At 46.4% G+C, this 25,297-nt stretch overlaps 1 protein-coding gene across 1 annotated transcript in view; it reads right to left on the bottom strand.

Moving 5' to 3' along the window:
* The window catches only part of LOC144932309 (glutamate receptor ionotropic, NMDA 2C-like), a 66,319-nt gene that overhangs the window by 22,173 nt on the left and 18,849 nt on the right, over window positions 1–25,297 (bottom strand). Inside the window, exons 4-10 of the mRNA XM_078856249.1 lie at window positions 13,966–14,561; window positions 9,840–9,954; window positions 7,126–7,334; window positions 5,742–5,916; window positions 3,427–3,580; window positions 3,025–3,150; window positions 823–1,052 (exon numbers count right to left, since the gene is read on the bottom strand). Of these exons, the coding sequence (XP_078712375.1) occupies window positions 823–1,052; window positions 3,025–3,150; window positions 3,427–3,580; window positions 5,742–5,916; window positions 7,126–7,334; window positions 9,840–9,954; window positions 13,966–14,561 (1,605 nt within the window). The remainder of the gene's footprint in view (window positions 1–822; window positions 1,053–3,024; window positions 3,151–3,426; window positions 3,581–5,741; window positions 5,917–7,125; window positions 7,335–9,839; window positions 9,955–13,965; window positions 14,562–25,297) is intronic.

Here is a 25,297-nt window from a genome sequence, read left to right as displayed (position 1 = left end):
CAGATTTTTTTTGCCTACCCCCCCTCCCGACTCTCTCTACCCCCTCCCCCCCACCCAAAACACAAATGGGCCATGCTGGTGAAAGAATCGTTTGAAAAGCGAAGACGGCGAATGAGAAAGCGTAGGGCACTTAAAATTTCTCCCCTGGAAGATATCTTCTGTTATCTCCACCCATTCCATGTTCTCTTAAAGTCCATTAAAGGACCAGATGAATCCCACCATACTTCCTGGCGCGATAAGGTGATTTGCGGAGTGCCGCATGACACGGGCGTTATTACAGCGGCGTGTTGCCATCGCTCCCCGCTGCTGCCTCTCGGTGAGCAGCGATAGCGCGAGAGACGGCCCGAGAACTGCGATCCCGTCCATTGTCTCACTAATGTGTCTCACATCGCGAACGTCACACGGCGTTAAGCTCAGGGAACGCCGTGGCGATTTTATTTAAATATGAATCGGGGGGTGGGGAGGGAGCCATTAACATAACCTAACCGCAAAACAACAACAACAATTTTTTAAAATAAAATATCCCGGTGTCTGTGAATTCCCTTATCATTGTCGTTATGGATTTTAAAAAAAGTTCCATTTTAATTCAGTGAAAAACGTGAAATGCCACATCGACTTATAAATGTAGACCAATGCTTTAAAAGGATTGCATGAATAGACACGTGCATGCTGCACATTCCAAATTACGTAATTTCCAAATAGCTTTTAATCGTACACGAGTAGTTTTCACAATGGGGCCGTGTTATCTCGGTTTTATTTTCTTTCTTTCCGAGTAAGAGAATCCAGAAGCATTGCAAGAGGGCGAGGGGAAGATCGTTTTACCTTTTTGTCGCTGAGACCGGAGACCTGGTCAATGTAGTCCTCCTGGATCATGAAGGCCGCCAAATTGGCAGTGTAGCTGGCGAGGAAGATGACGGCGAAGAAAGCCCAAACGGAGACCATGAACTTGCTGGTGGTTCCCCGCGGGTTCTCCACTGGCACCGAGTTGTTGAACACGATGGCCCAGAGAAGCCAGATGGACTTGCCAATGGTGAACGCCGGCCCTCCGAATTCTTGCAGAGAGGCAAAGAACAACAGGCAGAGGTGAACGCGTTACAAACGCGCGCACGGCACCACACGCGTCAGAATCAATCCACGAGGGATTTCCCCCCCCCACCACCACCACCCCCCCACACGGGAAGTTATTCACTGAAGATTCTATTCTAATATATTTTTATTTTATGTTTTAAATCTAGTTTTAACCGGTTTTCGTCTACATCTTTCCAGATGTGATGCAGTGCACTTTCTCGAATCATCACGTTTTTTTCTGAGAAGAAATATGTATATATAAAACTGTTGATGATTAGCAATGCTTAAAATGACATCTAAAAATGAATTTCAGTGATATCTTATGTATTTATTCATTGATATTTCTATTGTCTGAAATGTATATTGCTTTGGTGTGAGTTATCAATATGGTACCTTTGCCACTTTTTGTAAACGTTTGGCAGGATTTGTGCATCTTGTCTGGAATTGCGATGTTAAGTCTTCATGCTGGCTAGATAAACAATTTGTGATTCTCCCGGAATTTATCGGACTCATCAAGAGCTGTTGACAACAAACGTAGGTAGGTACTGCGGTCACACGAAACTATCTCTACGCCTCAAATGTGCCCATGCAGGCTGACTGAATCAATATAAACACATTATTTGGTGATGCAGCTGCGGCTGCTGCTGCTGTATTGGCAGTGGTGCAACAAGCGTCAGTAACAAAAAACGACTCAACGCATTCAGAAATAACACTGTGGCCTTTAACAAATAAAATAAACGATTGAAGTTTCAGGCCATGGCCCATTTTTCATGCGCTGTGAAAAAAAATGGCCACTGCACAAAATGTCACCTATTATGTACTTTTTTTTCTTTTAAGGCCACAGCGTCTGTGACGAACGTGCCGAGTCCTTGATTCAATCCCACGGCTTCCTTGGCTCGTCTTGTCCTTATTTCCATGCATTGGGCGCTACTCCATAACCACGAGAAATGGTCCACTGATCAATCGATGGCTCTTGTCTATGACATGTGCAATTCACTCGTTGAGCACAACGGCTTCTTTGCAACGTTCCATGGATTTTAAATCTCACGCACGTGATCTGGATAATGATGATGATGATGATGCACTGGTCATCTTGCCCGTGTAAATGCAGGAATGATGGTGAATTTTAAGCATATTGATTTCAAGTTGTAAAATGTGATTATATAAAAAGGTGTCATTAATTTGGTGATGTAACATTGGGAAGATTAAAGCAGACGGTATATGCCACGAAGTTTTACAGCTGAAAGCGTAATTATACGTCCATGAAATTACATTGTTTTAATTGCAATGTCTTAAATGGCTGGGAAACGTATTGGGAAAAAATATTCCTTTCATCGAGGCAGGAGGTACTATGGTTAGAGGGCTTAATGCACAATAGGGAGACAGGAGATGCGCCTGCTGGCTGACGGACAACCCAGACTCTCACCCCTCAGGGCTGACAAGATGAATTCAAATCACTCGGGTGAGTGAAAGATTCTAAATATAATAAGTATTGTACAGCACTCTGTCAATCCACTGTCATGGGAGTTGTTTGGCCATGCTGGTCATCGTGGGGTGATGAACATTTTTGTTTATTCTTTTCTATGCAGTCACTTTTTTTTGCTAATTTAATTTCGCCGTATGCATTCAAAGTGACATATTACAAATAAGAAAGATTCAAAGTTGAAATTAATTTGATGAAATGTACAGCAGTGCACGAACACCCCTTGAAAATTGATGACGATGACGATTATTGTGACGATGACACTAATAAAGAAACGTGATGATTTATCGATGCAGAAAATAACTGCAGACATAAATCCACCGTTAAAAAATCGATGCGGAAAATCACTGCAGACATAAATCCAGCGTAAAATAAACCCGGTGCATCTGCAGGCTATGGCGATTATCACGATTGGCTTCGTACGGTGCAAAAAAAGTTGAATGTACACACACATATATAGGAGTGGGACTCACCCTTTCCGGCTGACAGCTGTCGATTGTAGCCAACGGGACTGAAGTATTCAAAGATGAAGACGGCTATTCCGGACACGAGTAAGCATAGGATGAACATCATGACCCAGACGTCGGCACTGAACGGCTCTGGAATTACAAACAAAACCCACAGGAGGATCACCTCATTACACACTGATTCGCACCGTTTGACGAAAAAGTGTCATTCATAAACGAGACATAATTCAAGCATATAAAGTTTATGGCCTGTCATCTCTTCCCATCTGATGCATATTAATTCGCCGCCGCAATAATTACACCGCGTTTACCGCCGGGGCGATCGACGCCAGCGGGCGGGCACCTCCCGCGCGGCAGGCTGCGGCGTCCGAGCCTCGAGATGTCACGGCAGCCCTAGCGGCGATTTACCAAGAAACGCGGACGGCGATACGGTCCCGTTGCTCCGAGGCACCATGACGCTGATGCCCGTCTCCACGAACGGAACCGAGAAGTCCACCACTTCCGAGCGCTCCTCGTTGATCGTGAGGGATCCCACAGCCATGTGAGCCCGCATGTTCACCACCTGGTGGAACGTCACATCGCGATACACGCACGAGCACGCACAAGCACGCGCACGCACGCACGAGAGACTTACAAATGTAATCTCGCCGCGTGGGCCGCCCCTTTCGCTGGACCTCATTGCTCCGCGGGATTGACGTGTTCACGATTCAAAGAACGGACACGTTGGTGGCCCGACAATGTATCGCTCAACACGAAATTCCATCCATCCACGAAAGAGCAGATGGGACACATTAAACAGACAATGCTGGAAAGATAATAGAGGTTTTCGGGTTAGATCACGTAAAACAAAAAATATATTTTGGATAATATTGGTCGGAAAGCCTAAATGTTCAACTTTAAATGCTGGAAAGCGTTGCCGTGGAAGGCCTACTGGCTGCCGAGCCTGTTGCATTGTTTATGTGGTCGTGAAGGTGCCCATTGTCAGGTTACTTCTTGGCCTCATTCCAACAGAGTGGTGCATCATGCATCATGGTGTCCAGAGCGGGGTGGAAGGGAAGAGACGATATAGGAAGTCTGTCGTAGTAGAAGAGATTAAGGTAGCCGAGATTGTGATGAGAGAAACGATAAGGCTAGACGGGGGGGGGAGGGAGATGATGGCGGGGTGGGCGAGGGGGGTACCGGAGCTATGATAGAAGCAGAGGAAGGAAGGGACAGCCAGAGAGAGGGGGGGGGGTCGTGGTGAGTGAAGAGGGGGGGGCAGTGGCGTGAGGAGGTGTCGAGAGCGATAGTAGGACAGAAGGAGGGCCACGTTACGGAGTCGAGGTGGCAGCCTGCGGCAAGAGGTGGGACACACCAAGCGAGGGGGCTTGTTGCGGCGAATGAACGAAGCAAAAATGTACGACGCGCAGGTGAAGGAGTGTGCAGATGTGAGAGGGGGCAGTGGGTTGTGAGAGTGAGAGGGGTGGTGAGCTGGTAGGAAAGTAGGACATTCAACTCGTAGAAACACTGCGAGTGATGATGCACAACGGCCTATCAAGCGAAAACATTTGGCAGTGCAACTTAGACGACTTGCCAGCTTCGTGACGTGTGATGCTGCGAGTGCACTCACGTGATTGCCTCGCGCGCTCCTGTGCCCCGTGCACTGACAAGCACGAGCCACGCACTCTCACGACTTCTTGTAATTTGGAATTAAATCTCATGGAAACGAAGCGATGTCTCGTGTCTAATGCTGTTGCTAATTATTGCATTTCGTGAAGACGTAATTTTTTTTTTTATAAAAAAAAAGACAGAATGTTTAAGCTGTTTGACTGTTTGCCTTACACGCTACTTGCTACTGTCGATAGATAAAAGAGAGAGAGAACTCTTTTATGAAGAAGCTTCCGAGCCAACGGGGTGGGGGGAAGGGGGGGGCCTTGTCACTGAAGACGCAGTCCAAAACAAATCGACTGCTGTTTAATTGGCACAACACATGGCGCCCTATCTCAGGGCCTCATGTAAACCAAACATTTTCTTGAATAGCGGCAATATGATGAACATCACGATGATAACAATTCAAAAACATTTCGATTTAAAGCTTTCGTGACTCCGACAGACCTGTTCTTTCCGACAGACCTGTTCTTCACCTGAGGACGGCTGCTTGCGTTGTGGCCGAAACGTCGTGAGAATTATTTAATTATCTTTTATCTTTATTATTTTATTATTTCCCTTCTACATGACTTTACCGAAAGAACCAAGAAGATGAATTAAAAAACATTTTTTGCCACTGTTACAAAGTTGCAGAGCTCTTTCATCAATGACCGAAATTGACCTAACGCTGACCATTCTGGCTGCACACTGCCCACTTGCTTGTTCCAGCCACTGCTTTAGAGGGCAGAGCGGCAGGGTGGAGGTTGCCGGATCTCACGCCAACGGCGCTGAGCAGTGGAGCGCCGCCGCCGGCGTTGGGATTGATCGTTGGCAATGTCCACGCGGAGATCCGAGACGCGAAATCGGCGGTTTCATTTCAATTTCTCACCTGTCTCTTTGGCGTCGATGATATTGACTTGATAACGTAACTACAAAAACGCCGCCTAATTATTTTGCGCGCTCTCGTCGCGTTGCGCGTTCAATCCCGAATAGTTTACACAGCACGAGGCCTCGCGCACTGCATTAGCACCGCTGGGATAAAAGTATTATCGGAGAACCAGAAGGGATATTTACCGATTGAAACGAACGCTCCTTACCTCGCCAATCATTCCGTTCCACACGCCGTTGATCTTGCTGCCGTGCTTGCCGTTGGTGACCAGGTAAAGGTCGTAAGTGAATTTCACGGTTTTGGAGAGCTTCTTCAAGATGTCGATGCAGAACCCCTTGCAGCACTTCTTCACGTATGGACTCGAAGATGGATTGGTCATATTACTGGGGGGGGGGGGGGGGGGCAAACACACGTGCGTACACGCGCACATATACAAGTTATTATTAAACTATTTACGCAATAGTATTGGAATACAGTGCTAAAAATATTAAATAATAAGAATTTACAGTCCTTTGTTAATTCACTACTCTATGAAGGCCTCTCCCATGCATGCCGTATCATTCATGGGGGTTGATTGGCCATACTTCATCATGTTCAGTGTGCATTTATGAAAGGTTGGGGAGGGGGGTGTGGTGGCGGTGGGGGGGGGAATTTCCAGGACTGGTTCCAATGTCACTGATGTTGGCCAATGGCTGGGAATCAAACTCGGGTTGGCAGGGTTCTGAGTGCAGTTTACAAACCGCGGCACCACCTCTCTGCCGGTAAAGAAAATAGTGCCCAAGCAATTCACTAGGGTGAAGAGCAATGAGCCCAAAACGGAGCGAGTCAGAAAGCCACTCTCTGTAGATATTTGTCAGAAAGTAAATGGCCAATTAAAGGCACCGTCTAGCAGGACACTTGTAAAAAAATAATGTGTTGCGTTCCATCATTGAATCTACGAGCTACGGAGGAGATGAAGCCATGATTCAAGTGTAGCAAAGCGTCTGTAGGATCCACTTTGCTCATCTCCACTGAGGCAGCAAGCAACAACAACAACAAAAATCCGCGGATTGTTTTTGTTCTTCCCCCTACGGCGTCGTGGCCACCTGCGTGGAGGAGGCTAGCGGCGTGGCGAGGCCTCCCCTTGCTATTCACCTCACGTAACAAAATAACATTTGCTCTGCCTGCCCAAATATAGAAACACCCACAAATGTATCCGGTGAAGGCAGTCACGCGGTGAATGTACCACAGCAACCAACACCCACGCTTGGACGACCGTTCTAGCAAAATAAACGCCTGCAGATAAATCACTTCCTACCGGAGCAAATTATTTGGTGATGTTGGCTGCGACAGCAGCAGTGCACGGCCATAAATAACCCAACAAAAAAATCCCAACACATTCGGCAATAACATTGTCGCCTTAAATGGGAAGAATATATATAACAGCCCAGTATACACGGAACGTTGGGCTAACGTCCAGCCAACGTTGGGGCAAACGTTCCCCAACCGCACGTCCAAACATTAGCACCGACATCGCGCGTTTTGCGTGAGGTGACGTTCTTGGTGGAGGGGGGGTGGGCAGTGGGCCCTCCTTCGTAGGCCCGTGGACTGACCTGAACAGCTTGATCTTCTGGCGACAGGGAACGGTGTTGCGCATGCACATGCGTGTCTGGGGGTCCACGTCCTCCACGATGACGAAGGGCTTCTCCTCCAGTGTCACCACGCTCAGGTGGCGGTCGTCCATCACCGTCGTCTCGGACAGCTCGTAGCGTGGCCATAGAGGGTATTTCAGCGACAGCCGGTCCTTTTCCCACATCCCGACCTGGAACGAGCGTGTCAACGAAAACCATTGTTGCGAGCCAAAGCCATGGTCAGAACGCTTATACGGTACCCACATAACAGTGTGTGAACACCGTTTACCCGTGGCACGTCACCACAGCAAGGGGAGTCAATGATATATAACGAATGGATAGAGAATAGGGGAATGTAAAAGGGAAGGGATGACAGGATGTAAGTCCTCAAGACAGAACAAAGAGGGCGCAGCTCAAGATGAGCAGCAGGAAGAGGGAAGGAGAGCCGGGCAGGAAGGGGGGGAGGGAGATAAGAGGAGGGTGATGATGAGAGGGAGAGAGAGAGAGAAGGAAGGAGCAAGCAGGAGTGATCTGCACAGAGCGGCGTCTGTTTTCACAGGGGGCGGGCGTGGCCACACAGAAGTCACGTGACGTACGGGAGGCTTGCGTTGATTTGTATTGATGTAGAGATTTGCACGCGGAAAATGCTATTGAAATATTATAACTAAACTGCACGTGCCTGGAGCAGTTTTTTGGCAGTGCCGTAATCAACTGGAAATAATTTTGCATTGTGATTGGATATTGAAAGTTCTAATTGTGAAAGCGTTCCACAGGTATGGTAATCGTACATTACTGCAGGCCACACACACACACACGTTGTTAACATTCTACTATTTAGAATGACATTTAGTTAAATTCGACACATTAATATGAATATGGAAATACTATAACTTGAAAACAATATGTATGTATCTTGAACTTCTTTCGCACCGTACGTAGCTAATCGCAATATCATCGTCAATCGTCAACATGCACAATGTATCTATCCACTACATCATCAATTAACGTACATGGAGGGGTGGGGGAGGATTATGTGACCATACTTCACAACACTGGTCGGTGCGGCTTGGTGAAATTACCACATTTGCATATCATATCGTTATCATTGTTCCATGTGTACATTTTATGAATTCTGCATGATGTGGCTTCTGAAAGGGAATTAAACTCACGCAAACAACAATGCACGAATTAAACAGAATATGCCAATGGGGAGGAGCAACTGCACTTCGCTATGAATCCAGCGATAACCTGAACTGGCCCTAGACTCCTCCCTCCCGGGCGCCACCAAGATGCACCGACGAGCGAGGTGAAGTATGGTCAAACAACCACCATGGCCTACCAACTCGACGTGATTAGGCCTCAATCAGCAGCGATTCATCAAAGGGCAGTGCATTATTGATTGCGAATTAATGCTACAACACCCGAGTGTGTAAATCATTACGCTGTGAGGCATCGCTCTACCTCCTGAACCCTGAACCGTGTTTTATTGCTGAACGAAGGGGGATCTTCGTAGTCGTGCGGGGCATTGCGTAGCAGCATCGGTGGGGGTTTATGGACCGCGTAAATCATTTCCGGAAGAGTGCAAGAAGGTAGAGCTGAGATGTTTAAGAGACGGGCGTTTGAGGCGAGAGTAACAACGCCTGCCATGGTACGGGGGTCAAAAGAGCTGGACATTTGAGAGAACAACCGGGAAAGAAGCTGATGGCCATTTAAATACGTACGTACAGGTGAGTATGTACTTATATAAATCATAACTGCACAAGGTGGCGGCAGTGGTAACGCTCGCGCCTCGCAGCTAGACAGGGCTGGGTTCGATTCCCAACTCGGGTGCGTCCCTGTGTGGAAGATCTCTCTCTCCTCTCCCAAGTTTGGCATGGGGCTTTCTCCGGGTCCTCAGGCTTCCTCCCACAGCTAAACCCACAACACAAAATGGAAACTGCTTTTGGCCAAAACGTCCCCCCCCCCCCCCCAATGCTGAGAAATGACCTGCAAATCACTCTAAACTAAACTATTTGTTTTATTCTACCAAGATATGCATCACAGAAGCTTTGTGGCAGCACAAGACTGGTGTGGCTCCAGTCGTACACCCACGTTTGACAGGTGTAATCACCATGAGGAGGTTTTAATGAGTTGAGCATTTTTCACAACTACCGTGATTGTATCATCATCATAATCATTAACAACTGGTGCACAACAGCCATTACTTGTAGAATTAGCAAGTATTAGCGGTATATCATAGTCAGCCAACGTCAGCTGCGATTCACTCAACCGTTTCATACGCCTGTGCGTTTATTGAATCCGTGGCGAATTGCGTTACACCAAAAAGCTACTTGAACGATTGGAGGCAGACTTGGAGGAGTATCTGATTCAAATCTCTTGAGTAAATATCACAGGAAGAGAGGTGAATTGGAACCACTGGACGTCCATGAAAAGGAACGCTACAGCTCACCGGATTCCTCGAGAATGAATAATCAGCAACGTCTTAGAGGAATTGACGTCGCTCACAGAGAGTGAGAGAGAGAGAAGACTTGATTCCTTGAAAAATGTTTCTATTTGGTGTTTCAACATCTTAACGCCTCCTGTTTTATCGCCAGAAAGGGTAGAAGCTATTCTTGTTTTTTTTTATCGGAGATGTTGTTTAGAACCGTGTATCCAGTTCGTGCGGATGGACGCGACAAGGTGGAGGAGCGGCTCACCTTTTCCCACGTGCGTTTTTTGTTGAGAACTTTCACCACCATGGGAGGATTGGCGAGGTAGCCGTCGCGTTTAAACGAGAGGTCTTTATCGTGCCAGCTTACATTCATCAAATACCTGCAACGGTGAGAATTCACATCATCATCATCGTCAACATCATAAAATACATTAAGATGCTTACATTCATCAAATACCTGCAATGGTGAGAATGCATGCGTCATAACATCATCATCATCATTGTCGTCATAATAAAAAATAAATACAGAATTTACAATATTTATTTCTCCTGGAGGAGGAATCCGATGAGCTATAAAGCTCACAGACGTCCTAGTAGGGGCACGGGGTCAAAACGTTACAACAATCTCTTGACTTAAAGCTTTTGTGACTGCAGGAATTCATATTCGTAGATAGAAAAAATAATTCTATCTACGTGACTTTACCGATACACCCAAAGAATTACTTTCTTTTCATTTGTATTTATTTTATCATTGCATTGTTATTATTTTTTCTATCTACGTGGCTTTATCGAAAGACCCAAAGAAGATAAACAACAACCAATAAAAACAAAAACACGATAGGAGTGCAAAGTTTCGAAAAGGTAAACAAATCACTTAAAAAACAATATTGAAATACTTTGAAACTAAATTTTTTTTTTAATCTTAGCAGGTAAAGCCCACTGAGCTATTAGCTTATTTTTCAGAAGCCATCCGACCACTACATACATATAGTACCATACCATCTTTAACACATTTGCAAAACAGTATCACCTTGGAATTTGACTATATTAATCCGTGCATTATATTTGAATCGTTAAATAATAATAAAAACTACCTCCAGTATACACAAAAAAATTGGAATCAATGTCAACTGCCGCGTCTCAAAATCTGATTTAATTGCCTCGTGACGCACGAATGGAGCTTCACGAGTCAAGTGCCACGTGCTTTTGGATGGGAACAATTCCACTCCACGTTTGGAGGCTGCCACGTGGTCACTTACGGACTTGGCCGGTGCCAAACAAAAACAACAGTAGCCATCCTCAATAGCGCCACACTGAGAGAAAAAAATCGTATTATTCTCTTAAATTACAAATCCTTTGTAAATCCACTGCTGGATGAAATCCTCTTCACACGGTGCCAGTTAAGCGCATACCGTGTCAACCCATATGATTTACCCGTTTTCGTGGCCAGGGAAATTGAGTTTTCAGGGCGTACAGCCGTTTCAATATGGGCAAAAAAATGTTTTGTCTATTTGTTTGTGTTTCTCCCTTGTGATGGGACTTTGTAGGATAAACGTTGAGATTTATAAGGGCGACCAATAAGGTCTGAATTGGTCTGTAATAAGGTAGGGCACTGATAAGGGGTTGACACCTATGTAAGCGGTTTAATTGTCCATACTTCCCCTACATGCAACACCACTTGACTTGCCTCTGGGGCTCTTTGGGTCATTTTTCACACACGTGGTATGTTACCGCAATAATGATTTCCCTAACTTCATGTTTTTTTCAAACTTATTCTTACAATGAAGGTTTTAAAAATACATGCGATACGACCGAGCCAACAACTTATCTGACAGGAAAGCATTTATTGTCATGAATATTAATGGCCATTTTCGCGGTCATTTTCATTTCTCCTGCAGTGCGGTGGTTCTTCTCTGACCTTGCTTTATTATCCTTGCTGTGTTCAGTTTTTATTTATTTATTTTTGTCACTCTGCTGACCCGGGGTCACTCTTACGAATGAGATTCTATCCTGGCCTCTTTGAGTTCTTGCCTGATTAAACAAAGTGAACTAAATCAACAGGACCGTTAACATTTTTTCATGGTAGGCAATTCCTTCATTCTAAGTTGGAAAGCGTTGTTTCAACCTTGTGTTCAAACAGCGCTGCCTCAAGTGGTGTAGATCAGGCATGCTGTTGCTGTCTGACCACTTGAAAGTCAAATTATTGATTTTGTTTCCCGTTTGGATGTGCGTCTCTCTGCGGATGATTGTCTTTCTGATGGAATTTACGATGGTCAAACTCCTCTTGCCCATCCCTCTGTAATCTGTGAATCGTTCTATTTATACTACAGTACAACACAATTACAATGGATTCCACAATTCTTCCCATGATACCAAGCGATTGACAGGTTAAGAGACGACACACAAGATGGGGTGAGTCCGCTTAAATCTTTTACGCAAATTATTTATTTAGAAAGTATTTTATAAGTTAATGTATATTTTAGAATCCCTTTAATGGAAAACTGGAAGCTCATCAGCCTTCGGCAAGGCCACGATTACCCAGGGTCCCATTCCCTTGGTGTGGATGTCATCGGCCGTTGAGCGGCTGGCTCTTTGCCATGACACGAAAAATTTCGATTTAAAGCTTTCGTGACTGCAGGGATTCATCTTCTTGGTTCTTTTATTATTTGATTATTTCCCTTCTACGTGACTTTACCGAAAGAACCAAGAAATAAAACATAATAAAATTATATCATATTATTTTATATATTTATTATTTTATTATTTCCCTTCTACGTAACTTTACCGAAAGAACCAAGAAGATGACACGAAAACTCAATGCAACCAGAGTGGAGCCCGTTTCGCCAGCACCTTCAGACGCCAACGTCACCGCCGCTAAACTTCACGAGGAACGAATGAATCCCGGGCTGCGTCAGTGACCGTCGCTTTACACTCAACGGCGGTACAAATCAATATTCTGCATCAATGACCATCGCGGCTTGTGTTAGTAATCACTACGACACTCTACCGTACGACGCCTCTGATTATATTATTTGTGCTTAATCCTCTAAGCTGTTCAAGTCCAGGGGCGCCGCCACGAGATGTTACCTACCTCGCCTGCTTTTCAGGAGGTCCTCCGGTTTTTCTCTCCACATTTAGAAACATGAGTTTAAAGTATTTGGCTGCTATAAATGTCCACGTGATAAGCCACTTCGTTGAGCTATCATTTGAGGCCAAATTACTTCTGAAAAAGAGCTATATAGCTCAGTGGGCCTTACCTGGTAAAATAAAAATAGTTTATTTTTCGTTTCCAGGCTCAAGGCTTTCCTGTTTTCCTCTGCAAATGACTGACTTCCTCTATGGAAATATCAGCGGTGTTGTATTGGACAGTCATAGAAAAAAAATCGAATATATATACGATTGTGAGTGAGTGTATGATAGTAACAATCACACTCTTCTAAAATGGGTAGGAAGCTGAAATCTGGAACATTTTTTGTTTATTTTTTACGTTACAAAAATCAGAAAAGCAAAATTGTCAAATTCGGGGCCTCCCAAATGTAGGAAGCAAACCATGTAACGTTTTAAAATAATTTCTACCCAGGCTGATGAAGGTTTGTTTAAGCATACGGATGTATTACATTTGTTTTCTCGGTGATGATCATTTTCTCGTGATGTGTAGTTATTTACTCATTATTTATGTATGCATTTTTTTTTATTTGCTAAGTAGTGGGGGTTTTCTTTTTGTATTATCTGTATAAAGGACTGGCTAATTGATGTGCAGCGTTGTGGGATGCAATTGCATGAATGACGCAACATAAAATTAAATTATTATTATTGTTGAGGTGTGCAGAATCCAAATATGACATCGGTATTTTCAAATATATATATGAAATCAAGTGACACTCAAACCGATCGAAATAGCGGAAATCCCACCGTCATTTACTCTTATCAACACTATGGCTACATCTGTATTTCGATCAAAAATAACACGTCGCGTGAGCTAATGTCTCATTAATACTTACCTGATTAATGACACAATCAGTGCAAGAGCGCGACAGGAAGGGGGGTAATGATTGTTTGACTGTGGAAGCTCAGCTTGTGGCCAATCGTCAAGGTCTGTCTCATGAATCCGGGTGCACACTTGGCGGTCTATGAGGACACAAATGAGCCGGTGCGCGTGCAAGTCTAAACCTGTACACACGGGTATATAGCAATTTTACATTCCCTGTGCACGTACTCCGGAGGTGCTGCGCCGCAGTGGTTTTCACACGTGTGTCATTAATCATAAACGACGTGTACATTTACGTGGGATTTTAAAGCACTGATTCTCTCACGTTTCGAGGGAACGACACGCGGGCGGTGATCAACGGCTTACGAGGCCGTGGCAGCGTGTACGCTCTCCGCTCACTTACTCGTAAAATATATTGTTTTCTTCTGGCACCTCGTCGGGCTGCGAGTCGCAGCCCGTTTTCGCCTCGGGGATGTGACCGTAATCCTGGTAGGTGCGCTGGGCAGCCGAGGCGATGATGGCGACCGAATCCGCCATGCGCTGCGAGAAACTGTAGTCCAGGTCGTTGAACGCGACCGTGATGAGACCGATGGGGAAGCCGAGGGGAATGATTTCGCCGTCCTCCACCGACAAGCCAGCGGCCAGCCACACGAAGCCAGGCCCCATGAGGCCGACGCTGTTGGCCATGTGGAAGAGGAACTCGGCCTCGTCCCTCGAGCAGTACAGCACGATGACCTGCGTGTGCACCTTCTTCAGTTGCATGCGGATGGCGATGTCGTCGTCCTTCTTCACGTCGATGGAGACGATGGTCTGAATTTCCCAGCCGAAGTAGCTGTTGATTGTGATGTGCTTAATGTGGTTGACAAAGTCGTGGTAGCCGGGGTAGAAACTGGTGATGATGGAAAAGCTGTTCCAGTCATACTCCTCCAGAATGCGCATCAAGATGTTCGAATGCTGCTGCACCGAAGCTCCGAACTGCAAAAACATCGACCGCATCTCCTGCAAATATAAAACGTCAGAACGGATTTCGTTTGAATGCTTTCCACCGAAAAGTCCCGAAAGTACATTTTAATTTCTGCAATGTTGCATTTTGTTCTTATAAGCCTGCCCTTGTGTTTGTGTTGATGAATGCTCCTTTCCAGCCAGGCTTTTGTAAAGTCAACAACAATGGGGCGAATCACCAAGGCGATGTGTTCTGTCCATTTCATGAGCGTGAAAATCTGGTACTAGGCCGTATAAATATACAAATAAATTAGTGATCATTTATAGCTCCTTGCCAATCCGTTACTGGATGAAGGCCTCCTCACACCCTGTCGGTCATGGGGGTTGGAGACGCAAATGGTCCCTAGATTTGCTCAGATATCACTCGTCACCGACGTTGCCCGTGACTGGCAATGAAACCAGGTCCCTCAGCTCATAGTGCTAACCACTGTGGCATTGCTTCACCCACAGTATTATTTTTATTATTACCATGAATGCACTATATTATCGCGGTTGAATTTGTGTGTCAATAATCAATTGCATCTATACAACACTGCAGATTACGTGACGTAAATATTAACTACGAGAGGCTGGTCACCGCCATGGGAACGTGAAATTTCCAACACTGGGTCGGGGGGCCGCCAATGGAGTCTAGCTGTTGACATCGCAGAAGATGACCTGAAGCCAAATGCAGGGATATCGTGAGCACACACGCCCGCGGTCGTGTGTCGACTAGGGGAATCTGGCAGAGGGATGAAGGTGATGGCGAACGGTTGGGTGGAGCGAACAATGTGGATAAAGATAAAGATCCCCCGTATAGCCTTGACAGACTGTAGGGGCAAGTGCTGTTAGCGAGCACCTACGAAGGCCGGAACGGCACACGAGGGGGTGGGTGGCCAGCACCACGCCCGACCGCCTTTGTCTCCCCAGTGGCGATGTTTACACACCGCACCAGGTACTCATTTCGGGCTGAGTCGACCTAGGGGAGGCCCAGGACCGGTTCAGATAATCGTCACTGGTGTTGGCCGTGAGCGGGAGTCGAGCCCAGGTCTCCAGGTTCATAGCGCAGTGTGGATACGCACACAGGGACACGCGCGCACGAGAGGGGAGCAATCGTGCTCCTGTGTTGCGGAGTTAAAGCGACTCCTTGGCTCTTTAAAGACGGAGTTTGGCAAGGCACGAAATCATTCCTTTCGGCAAAGTGGACAACTCCATTTGCGTGGCAACTTCCATCCTGTCCATGAGTCTGGCCTCTCCGCTCTTCACGTCGCGATGGCAACACCACGAGAGCACAGTTGGTTTGGCTCCGTGTTAGCAAATAAACGCAATTTGTGGTTTAAAAAAAAAATCCACGCTTGTTAGCCTTGTTTAATATAAAAAAAAAAACATAATTTGAACAGATGAAATCTCAGCAGTTAGAAATTTTCGTAAATAAAATCAATTATTCGTTGTTATTATATCAATCAGGAAGAATTAGCGCTCGCCACTTATTGGGCACTTAAGACGCTGCACTGACGCACGAATGGGGCCATTCGACTCGGTAACTCACCGCTGGTAATAATCGCGACTGCACACGCGCAACTCTCCACTTGCACTCACCAATCACGCTCACCACTTACTCTAACCGCTAAACTAAACTATTTTGTAAAGTTGTATTTCACCATGTAAGGCTCCACTGAGCTACACATCTCTTTTTCAGAAGCTACCTGGCCACATATGACAGCTCAACGAAGTGGCTTATCACGTGGAAATGTATAGCAGCCAAATAATGTGATGTCGATTCTAAATGTGGAGGGAAAAACCGGAGGACCAGCTGAAAAATCCACGCGACCATGGGGAGAGAGACACGCAAACTCCAAATGTACAGGTGTCAAGGTCAGGATCGAACCCACGACCTGCATGCCAGGCGAGGGAGTTAACATCGCGCCAACGCGTAGCCTAAAAACATACCACCGACGTCAATTACACTCAACCACCAACGCTCACCACTCGGAGCCCACGGCTGCCCCTCGATTCGCAGACGACACTCGTCAATCGCAGTCTCTATAGATTCATGTTCTTACATCTCCTCCATACCCGGCGGCTCCCCCCCCCTTCTCCTCCGCCATCCCGCACTCCCATCCCGATACCACCCACGAACCCCTTCTGCACCCTGGGGCCTGCCGAGTGACTCCCCGCATGCAAACAAAATGTGTCGCTTTGTTTGGCGAGAGGAAGTAGAATTTTCTCTCGAACCTAGAGGGGAATATCCGCCTCCTACCTAGAAGAAGAAATAACCAATTAAAAAACAATTCTTAATGGCACATTGCATGATTATTGAAGCACCAAGGATTGGATTTTCTACGCAGCGTATCGATGTGTGCTCATTATTTCACTATTTTAGAGCCGACTGGCGCATTGCTTGCGACCTGACCTACGCGACCATACGTGTGTAATGATGATTATTTATTTCAACAATTGAGAGGTAGATAAAAGAATTTGGGGGTGGGGGAGAAATTGTCACGATGACAATCACACACACACACTTATCAATATGGCAGCATGTTGTTGTTGTTAATGCAGAGCACAAGCAAACTGCAGTCGACTTCCCTGAGGAGTAAACAGAATCAGAATATTTATATATTCTGGAGGAATCCAATGAGCTATACAGCTCCTTTTCACAGATGTGTCCATTATGCTACTTCACGTCTTGCCGGTAAGCTCATTTTTAAATGTAAAGACGTACACATTTTTAAAGCCCTTTCACGCCATTCTTTCCACTTACAAATGTGTATTTCTGAAAATGAGATATTTTTAACCGTTAAAATATTTCAACCTGATAAAAAAAATTCCATTGAGGGTGGTGGACAGCTCGTTTGTGAGTGTCCGTTGCACGGAACGCATCGCAGAGTATGGACAATGCCTAGGATGATACATTACGCTGGCATGCAATGTTAATGTGCTGTGTGTTTTTATATTGTGTAAATTCTATGTGGAACTGACGTATGGTTGCCATCTTGCCAAGGCACCCTTGCGGATGAGCTGTGAGTCTCGACGGTTGAGTCAAGCATGTCATATCCAAACATATTTCAAACATTAAAATCACTCATAATTAGGAGCTGGTGGCGCTGTGGGGAGAGCACTTCCCCCGTGAACCTGGCGACCAGAGTTTGATGCCTGGCCACAGCTGACGTCTGTGGCGAGCGATATCTGAACCGATCCGACCGGCACCCGACGCGCGGAGCAGTGAAATCTCGGGTCGCCGAGTTCAGAGCAACCGTGCGCTAACCGCTGCGCCACCGCTCCCCCCTCCCCCCCACCCCGTGAATTATTAGTGGCGTTAATTAAATGGCGAGGAAAGCTATCGCAATGCGGTGGATGTGAAAAAAATGGCCTGGAGCCCTTTGGGGGGCTTTTGATGGTCGCTGTAGCCCATTGTACAATGGGAGGTCTGTCGTGCATAATTTATTCGCTTATCTTGTTATTTTCTCACCGTTTCCGTTGTTCCCACCCGCCACGCGATTAGAACGCGGTTCATAAAATCCCGTTTAGAAAATTGTATGTTTCTCAAAGTATGTTTTGATAAAACAAAAAAAATCCACTGCAATGTAATTGCCACACGGCCTACTTCGGGGCCCAAGCGTGTGGGAGGTGGTGACCTCACACATTCGCGTGATTCTATGCACCGGGTAACGTTTTTCTTCCTTTGTTTCTTTCGTACGATTGATGTCGATGCAGAACAACAATAACAACAGCGACAATTTCACATTCAGGTGGTTAAGCCAGATAACCGCATCATGGGTGTGTCATCATCGCCGTGACGTCTCCTTCGTATTTGTGCATCGGGGCATTGCGCCGTGATACGTTGTACGGTCTGTTCTGGACGACCAACAGTTTTACATTTTCCCATTTGCGCATCAGGCAGCGTTCGTTCACAGCAACGCGAGGAAGAGCCGCCTTGGGTGAGAGGGGGGGGGCCTGCGGGTCACGAGACCTCGTGCCATGCGTTTTTTTTCTTTACCCCATGTAGATTGCATTTCGTGAATGACGACTTGCCGCGTCACTTAGTGTGATTGCACTAAATCACACTCGGCAGAGGCGGCCCCTGGCATCGTCCAGCGCGGGCTTTCCTATCAGCGGCGTGGAAGGGGTCCGGGGGGAGCTGAGCTTGAAGCGTTGGATCGAAATGCGTCGGGTTCTCTTCACTTTCCCACAGCCACGCGTCCCCTGCCCGGCCTTCGTGGACCGTTCGAATTGTCGAGTGGGGATGACTTTCTCCCCCCATCCCCCTCCTCTCTTGCCTGTTATTTTTTCAATTACGTTATTTTATTGTGTTTTAGCTTAACTTATCTCTCCGCGTTCTTTTGTTTTGTGAAATTCCCAAAGCGTGTTTGTAAAGCGCTTTGAGATACTGCGGGCGGCTAAGTGTCATTTAAATGCAAATCCTTATTGGGGAGAGGCGTGGTGGGGGGTCATGTGAGCAGTGTAGGGGCTTGCGAAGGCATCAGCAGTGGCCCGGTCCGTTCGACATGGCATCGGCAGCAGAAGAGGTTGTTGGCCTGCCGATGCAGCACTGCAGCCGTCAAATGTGAGGCCACAGAACCACAAATTAATTAATGTCTTTGGTGTTGGGCTAATATTACGTGGAAATGTATTGGAATGGTGCGCTGTGCACACAAGCCTCCAGTGGTTTTGCGCATGGGACATTGTGCTTCTTAAGTCTCTGAGTTGCAACTGGTCCAAGGGAGATGCTGTGTAGAATGGAGCGGATATTGTCTATGTTCCAGCAGCCACTGAAATACCAGACCTGAACCGTGCCGGGCCAGTCTGGGGACGTTCAGGGAACGGCTCCGGCCTCGTTCTAATTCGCAACTCCGTGGGCTCAACCCCTCTCCTTCATTTGTCTGTTCCCTGTCCCCGCTCCCCTCCGCCGATGGAGGGAAATACTGGCGCGGTCGTCTGTTCTGCGTTGCTCCCCGTGACACCACGACTGTTCTCTGAGGGCGGTGCGGCTGACATTGGCGTCCTATGGAGAGCGATGTGCTCAGCGCAGCGTAGGCGGCCCACGCAGGCTATGTTCTAGTTCGCTCGACCCGGTAACGTCGCCCTGGGGATTCGGCTTCACGAACAGGGTCCGGCTTGCCACGCCGGTGGTCGTGGGAACACAGCAATGGAGCTGAGGCCTTTGACTGGCATCTTTCCTTGCCGTAAAGGCCCTTGTGGTCGAGGAACAAGGAGGGTCACTTTAAGCACCTGTGTGTGCTGTGGGACTCAGAAACAATGCTGCCCAGACCAGGGAAGCCTGCCAGCTACAGAAAGCATGGGTGACTGCGAGGACTAAACTGATGTACGCGCGACTAAAGCCAAGCGTTAAGAGCCATTGGAGAGTTATTACGCTGTGTAGTGAACAGAGCTGGGAGTTGGGTGGAACGTCAGGAATAAATATACGCCTCACCAACATGTGAAAGAACTGCGCGATGTCGTGTTATTGCCATCATGGAAAGATAACGCCACTCAATTGTGGTTGCTTGCCTAAACTGGCGATGCAGATATATATAATCGGCAAAATATGATTCTTTGTTTTAATGCATGGCAAGCACCACGTGCACTGCGCCACGCATTGGCAGCCGATCTGCAGGCGAGAACCGAACGGCTTCGCCACGAATCCCCTCCACCCCCCCCTCCCCCCCCATCTGGGTAACCTGACGTGAGCAGCGGGCACCATCGGTGAGCTTACCCCAGTAGCTGCCGTACGCCCGGCTGCCTGGAGTTGGACTCTGACCGTGGCTGTGGGCACCACTGCGTGGGGGTAGCGCACCTGGAAGCTGCCTGCGTCATGCACGTGGCTTCTGCGATTTGCACCGTGCACGCTTTGGGCCGTACGTGTGGATGATGTACGTTGATCTTCTTTCGCACCGCACGTGGACGACCGTGCCACGTACGTCGCGTCTCTGTGCAGTGTGCGTCCTGATTTACGGCGACTCCTCCGAGTGCAGGATGAAACCCTCAAGCATTGAGAGCAGTGGAAAGTCGGTGGTGGCGATTGATCGGCCAACTCGCTGCCGCAGCTATAGCCAGTGGCCCCTTCCCTCTGCCGGCTCCTGTTGAGCCGACTCTGCCGTGGAAATCGACAAGTCGCGCACGTCCTGCCGCTCACGCTTATCGAGCAAATCGTTCTCGAGAGCTGAGAGCTCCGCTGCGATGCGGTGCAAAGCTGCGCCGCACACATGCGGTGCAGGAATCACGCAAGTCCTCATTCAATCGGGAATGAAGTTCTGACTTGCGTGGTACGGGCGCGTGTGTGCCGTGCAAGGCTGGGAATTGAACAATTCAGGTCGCCGGATTCATAGAGGTACGCTCACCACTGCGCCACTGCTGCACTCCAGCTTATCAGAGTTTAAGAGGAAAAAAAACTAAGTTCTAAACACAAGGAGATCTTGCAGAGCTGGCTGTGTGTCTTGTGAGTGTTAGGCTTTGTTAAGGAGACAAAAACCGTGACAAGTTCTGTTATGGTTCTTTTCCACTCACTTCTCCTTGCTGCGTTAGAAAACTTTATGTTACGTCATTGCTTCTCTCACATTGAGTGCCCCAGGTCACTTTCGCAAATGAGACTATGATCCCAGTCTCTTGAGTTCTCACCTAGTTAAACAATACACAAAAATAAACTTGAAACTTTGTATGAATATGGATGGGAGTGCAATCACGGGAGTGCCATGATGATGAACTCGACCAGCCCTGTATCTTGTATCTACAAGACAACAGCTGTTTCTCTTTGAGATTACATCTTTCCTTAAGAGAAAGGTGATAACAGACTCCTTCTGCAATTTGCAATTTCTTGCAGATAAGAGATAGAGAGAAAAAAACGCTCAACACATTCATCAATACCACTGCCCTTGTCCATAGCATGAAGACGGGCAATAGCCCGAAACATCGTCTATTATACATTTTTCTTTTAAGGCATCGTTACTGATGAATCTGTTGAGTTTTTTTGTTTTGTCAATCGTGCTTCGTGCACCGCTGCCTATGCCAGCAGCGTTATAAAATAAATTGCAGATAAGGAAAGCTACGTTTAGACTTTGCAGTTCTTATTGAGACAAATTGTTTCTAGGGGGAGCGTGCAACCGTGTACTCAGGGTAAAAAGCCATTTGCGCCAGGCCATGTTCACAGGGCAAATGAGTCGAGGAGATTTTTTGTTGCATGGAATCACGAACGGTTTTGGGATTGTGGGGGTTCAGCCAAATTTTTCTGCACGACAGATCTTGGGACGCACGTCACAGGCAATGACGAGCATTTCCCCTTTACGTTGCACAAGGGGTGTGACGAGGTTTGGGGCCAGTGACAGAATGAAATCGTGCATAGAAAGCACTCTGGGGAAAAAAAAGAAAAAATCGGCACATTAATAAAAAAAAACATTTGCTCACATTGCAGGCAGAAAACTCCATATGTGCTGACTACCAGTGCTGAGTCAAACTTCTGCCAATGCCAAACGCCTCTGAAACCCAAGGGATTCAATCTGCAAGTCCATTTAACCAGAGGGTAAGGTCCTAAATGTTAAAACTGAGAATGAACTTGCGGCTGTCAATTTGTTTGTGTATAAAACTAGTCTTATCGCATTTGCAGTCAGCCAAAGATCACTTATCTAAGAAAGCGAGATGTGATTGAATCAGCCGAACTACTGGCAGCTTTCAAGATAATTTATAGTATCTACCATAGGAGAGGCAGCGTGTACTTTGCAAAGAGGAATGAATTATGAGGTCGTGTGTTGTGCATAGCTCTCGGCCGGAATGTTATTTATAGCAAAAACCTAATCCACTGATACAGTTTCTTGTCATTTCTTTCTTAATCCAATCTCGTTGTGGAAGGTGATTTTTTTTGGTTTGTTTTGTTTGTGGCTACGTGTCGCGGTTATGTAATGGTATCGTTTGAAAAAGTGGCAGTGCTGGCATCGCAGGAAAATGTGAAGTCAGGGGGACATGCCCAGAATCTATATGTGAATCTCGAAGGCTTGTTGACTAAAGCAATTTTTTTATTTTAAATTAGCTTCTTTCAACAAAAGCAAATTCTACTTTTGCAGTTTGGTAGGAACAAAAAAAGGGCCCATTGAAAACGTTAGTTGGATACGACTAGCTCTGCAGAAAACATGATTTGCTGCCGAAAGAGAGAAAAATACCTAGAAAACCAGGGTGGGTCCCAGAGACTGGACGAATAAGAGGTTAGCAGTGAACATTGCGTTTCGAGGTACTCTCAGTCCAGTACAAATACATATTGTTTCCTCATTCATTCGGCGTTTTCAAGATTTCCAAGAGTAATAAGTTTATTCTTTCCTGCAACACAATTGGTTATTAACACCGAATCCAATTTTTGCCTATATGGTCTACATATACTGTTGGGTCAGGTGCTATTAGCGAGCACCTATTAAGGCCCACACAGTTGACGAGCGGGTGGTGTGGTGAGCACCATTCCTGGCCACCTTTGTCTCCACAGTGTTGATGCTATCACACAACTCATTTAAGGCCTAGTCGACCTAAGAGAGGCACAGGACAGGTTTCCAATATATCGCTGGCATTAGCCATAAGACGTAAGTAGGAATCGAATTGTCAAAACAAATTGTTTCGCCAATTTCACCACTGTTGCCAATGGAAACATCTCCAACCACGTTTTAACAACAACAAAATCAAACGAAAATGATCAATTGTCAAGTTGATCAATCGCAAATCCGATGCTTAGCAAATTCTACGCTGGATCTATCCCCTCCCCATCTCGCCTCCCCTGTCTGAGCTGTATAATTGCTAACTCGCACGCTTATCTGCAGCCCGGCATCTGGGATGGCCCTGTCCCTGGGTTAGGGAGTAGATTGAGCTGTATAAATAACCGCTGCCGACATTCCCTCCTCTCCCTCTATGGGGTTCTGTGCCTGCCTGAAGTCAAAGTCATCGTTGGTGGAGGAAAATTTCAGGCTGATGACGACGCCGGATCTCCTGGCAGTGTTGGGGAAATGTCTCGCGTGTTACGTGAGAGGCCGGTGCACCCCAAAAGTGTTGTCGTGAGTCTCTCCTCACCCCAATTTACCCTCAAGAAAGAGCAAGTCAAAATGTAATGTTCCCAGAGAACGAGCTCTTATCAATATGCGAGTGATTTTAAAACCGTTGCCCCGAGTGTAGGCTTCGTACACTCCGTGATAAATGTAGCTAATATCGAATTATCCCTAACGCCCCTCTCTCGCTCCTTCACACCTCTTTGCCCACTCTGTGGGCAGTCGGTCACAGCATGGCGATGTCAGCACTCGATACAATTAGCGTGTTTTGGTTGCTTGCATCGCTGGAATACAATCAAATGTTTCGTTCTTTAAACGGCTCCGAGTGTAGGCGACACGTGTGACGTGCAGGCGTTGATTTACCACGCCGTGTACAGTATTTCTTAAGTTTTCTCTCGATGTGATCTCGGTAATTGCGTGTGTATGTCTGCAAGTGCGAAAAACTAATTACACCAGTTGTGTTTTCTCTCCAAAATGTTGTACCCCCCAAGCCACGCACTTAAAACAAACATATCCCTCGTATATCCATCATACGACATCACGAACTGACATTTTAAGTTATTCAGTCCGTATTAAAAATGATCACTTACAGCCCCTTGCCAATCTGCTGCTGGATGAAAACCTCACCAAGCCATGCCAATTATATAGGAGTAAAAAAAATCAAAACAACTACATTAAATCACATACAGACACACTTAAGCGGTTGTGCTTTCGCTACGTTGTCCCCACCTGAAGAAGGACGCTTGTGTTGCGCCTGAAACGTCGTGATTCAATTTAGTTGTTTTCATTTACTTATTTAAATTTTTTACCGACGTGACTTTACCGAAAAAACGAAAGAGTATGAATCCTTGCAGTCACGAAAGCTTCAAATCTAGAATGATATGGGGGTTGTTCGGACGTTCTGTGCGGGTTGGTGAATGTGAGACCACACTGCAGAATCAGATACGACCCGCCACTCATGACTGATGTTAGCCATTGGCTGGGAATTGGGAATAACTAGGTTCATAGTGCAGTGAGATAACAACCGCCATCGCTGTTGCACCGCCCGGCTTGTGCAATGCAATCCATTCGTGTCTATATTTGTTGCGAGTGAGTGTGCGTATTCAACGGTTTTTTTAACGGGTGGATTTTTCCACAATTCTGGCTGTCTTCTGATGATGCTAGTTGTGATTACTGGCAAAACATTGTACTCGAATTGTACATGTTGTGGGTTTACTCTTCCACACACAACGGCGGCGTGCTCTACTAGTAGAGAATTCAATCTTGATTTGACGTTTTCGTGACTGCAGGGATCCATACTCTTTGGTTCTTTCGGTAAAGTCACGTAGGTATAAAATAAAATGAATTAAATCACCACGTTTCGATTGCAACACAAGCAATCATCATCAGGTGAGAAAACCACAGCAGTAATGTTGTTTTGCTGTAGGGTTTTTCCCACCTGATGATGATTGCTTGTGTTTATTTTATACCTACGTGACTTTACCGAAAGAACCAAAGAGTAGCAAATAATTGGCACGTATTATTTACGTGACAAACCTTCCTAATTGGCTGCGTCGGCTGGTGGCAGGTTTAACGACACATTTACATTTACGCCATTTAACCCAAACAACCTCTATTATGGATAGTATCTTAACTGTCACTATCTGCACTAAGCATGCCGAAACCAGGTCACTTACCGCTCTGCCCATTCTCATCACAACACCGACATTCGCGACGACTGTCTGAGATTGTTAAAGTTCC

The sequence above is a fragment of the Lampetra fluviatilis genome, chromosome 5 (genome assembly GCF_964198595.1).
Source record: "Lampetra fluviatilis chromosome 5, kcLamFluv1.1, whole genome shotgun sequence".
Classification (NCBI taxonomy): Eukaryota; Metazoa; Chordata; class Hyperoartia; order Petromyzontiformes; family Petromyzontidae; genus Lampetra; species Lampetra fluviatilis.
Note: the sequence above shows the minus strand (reverse complement) of the source record. Positions and strands in the feature narration are given on the sequence as shown.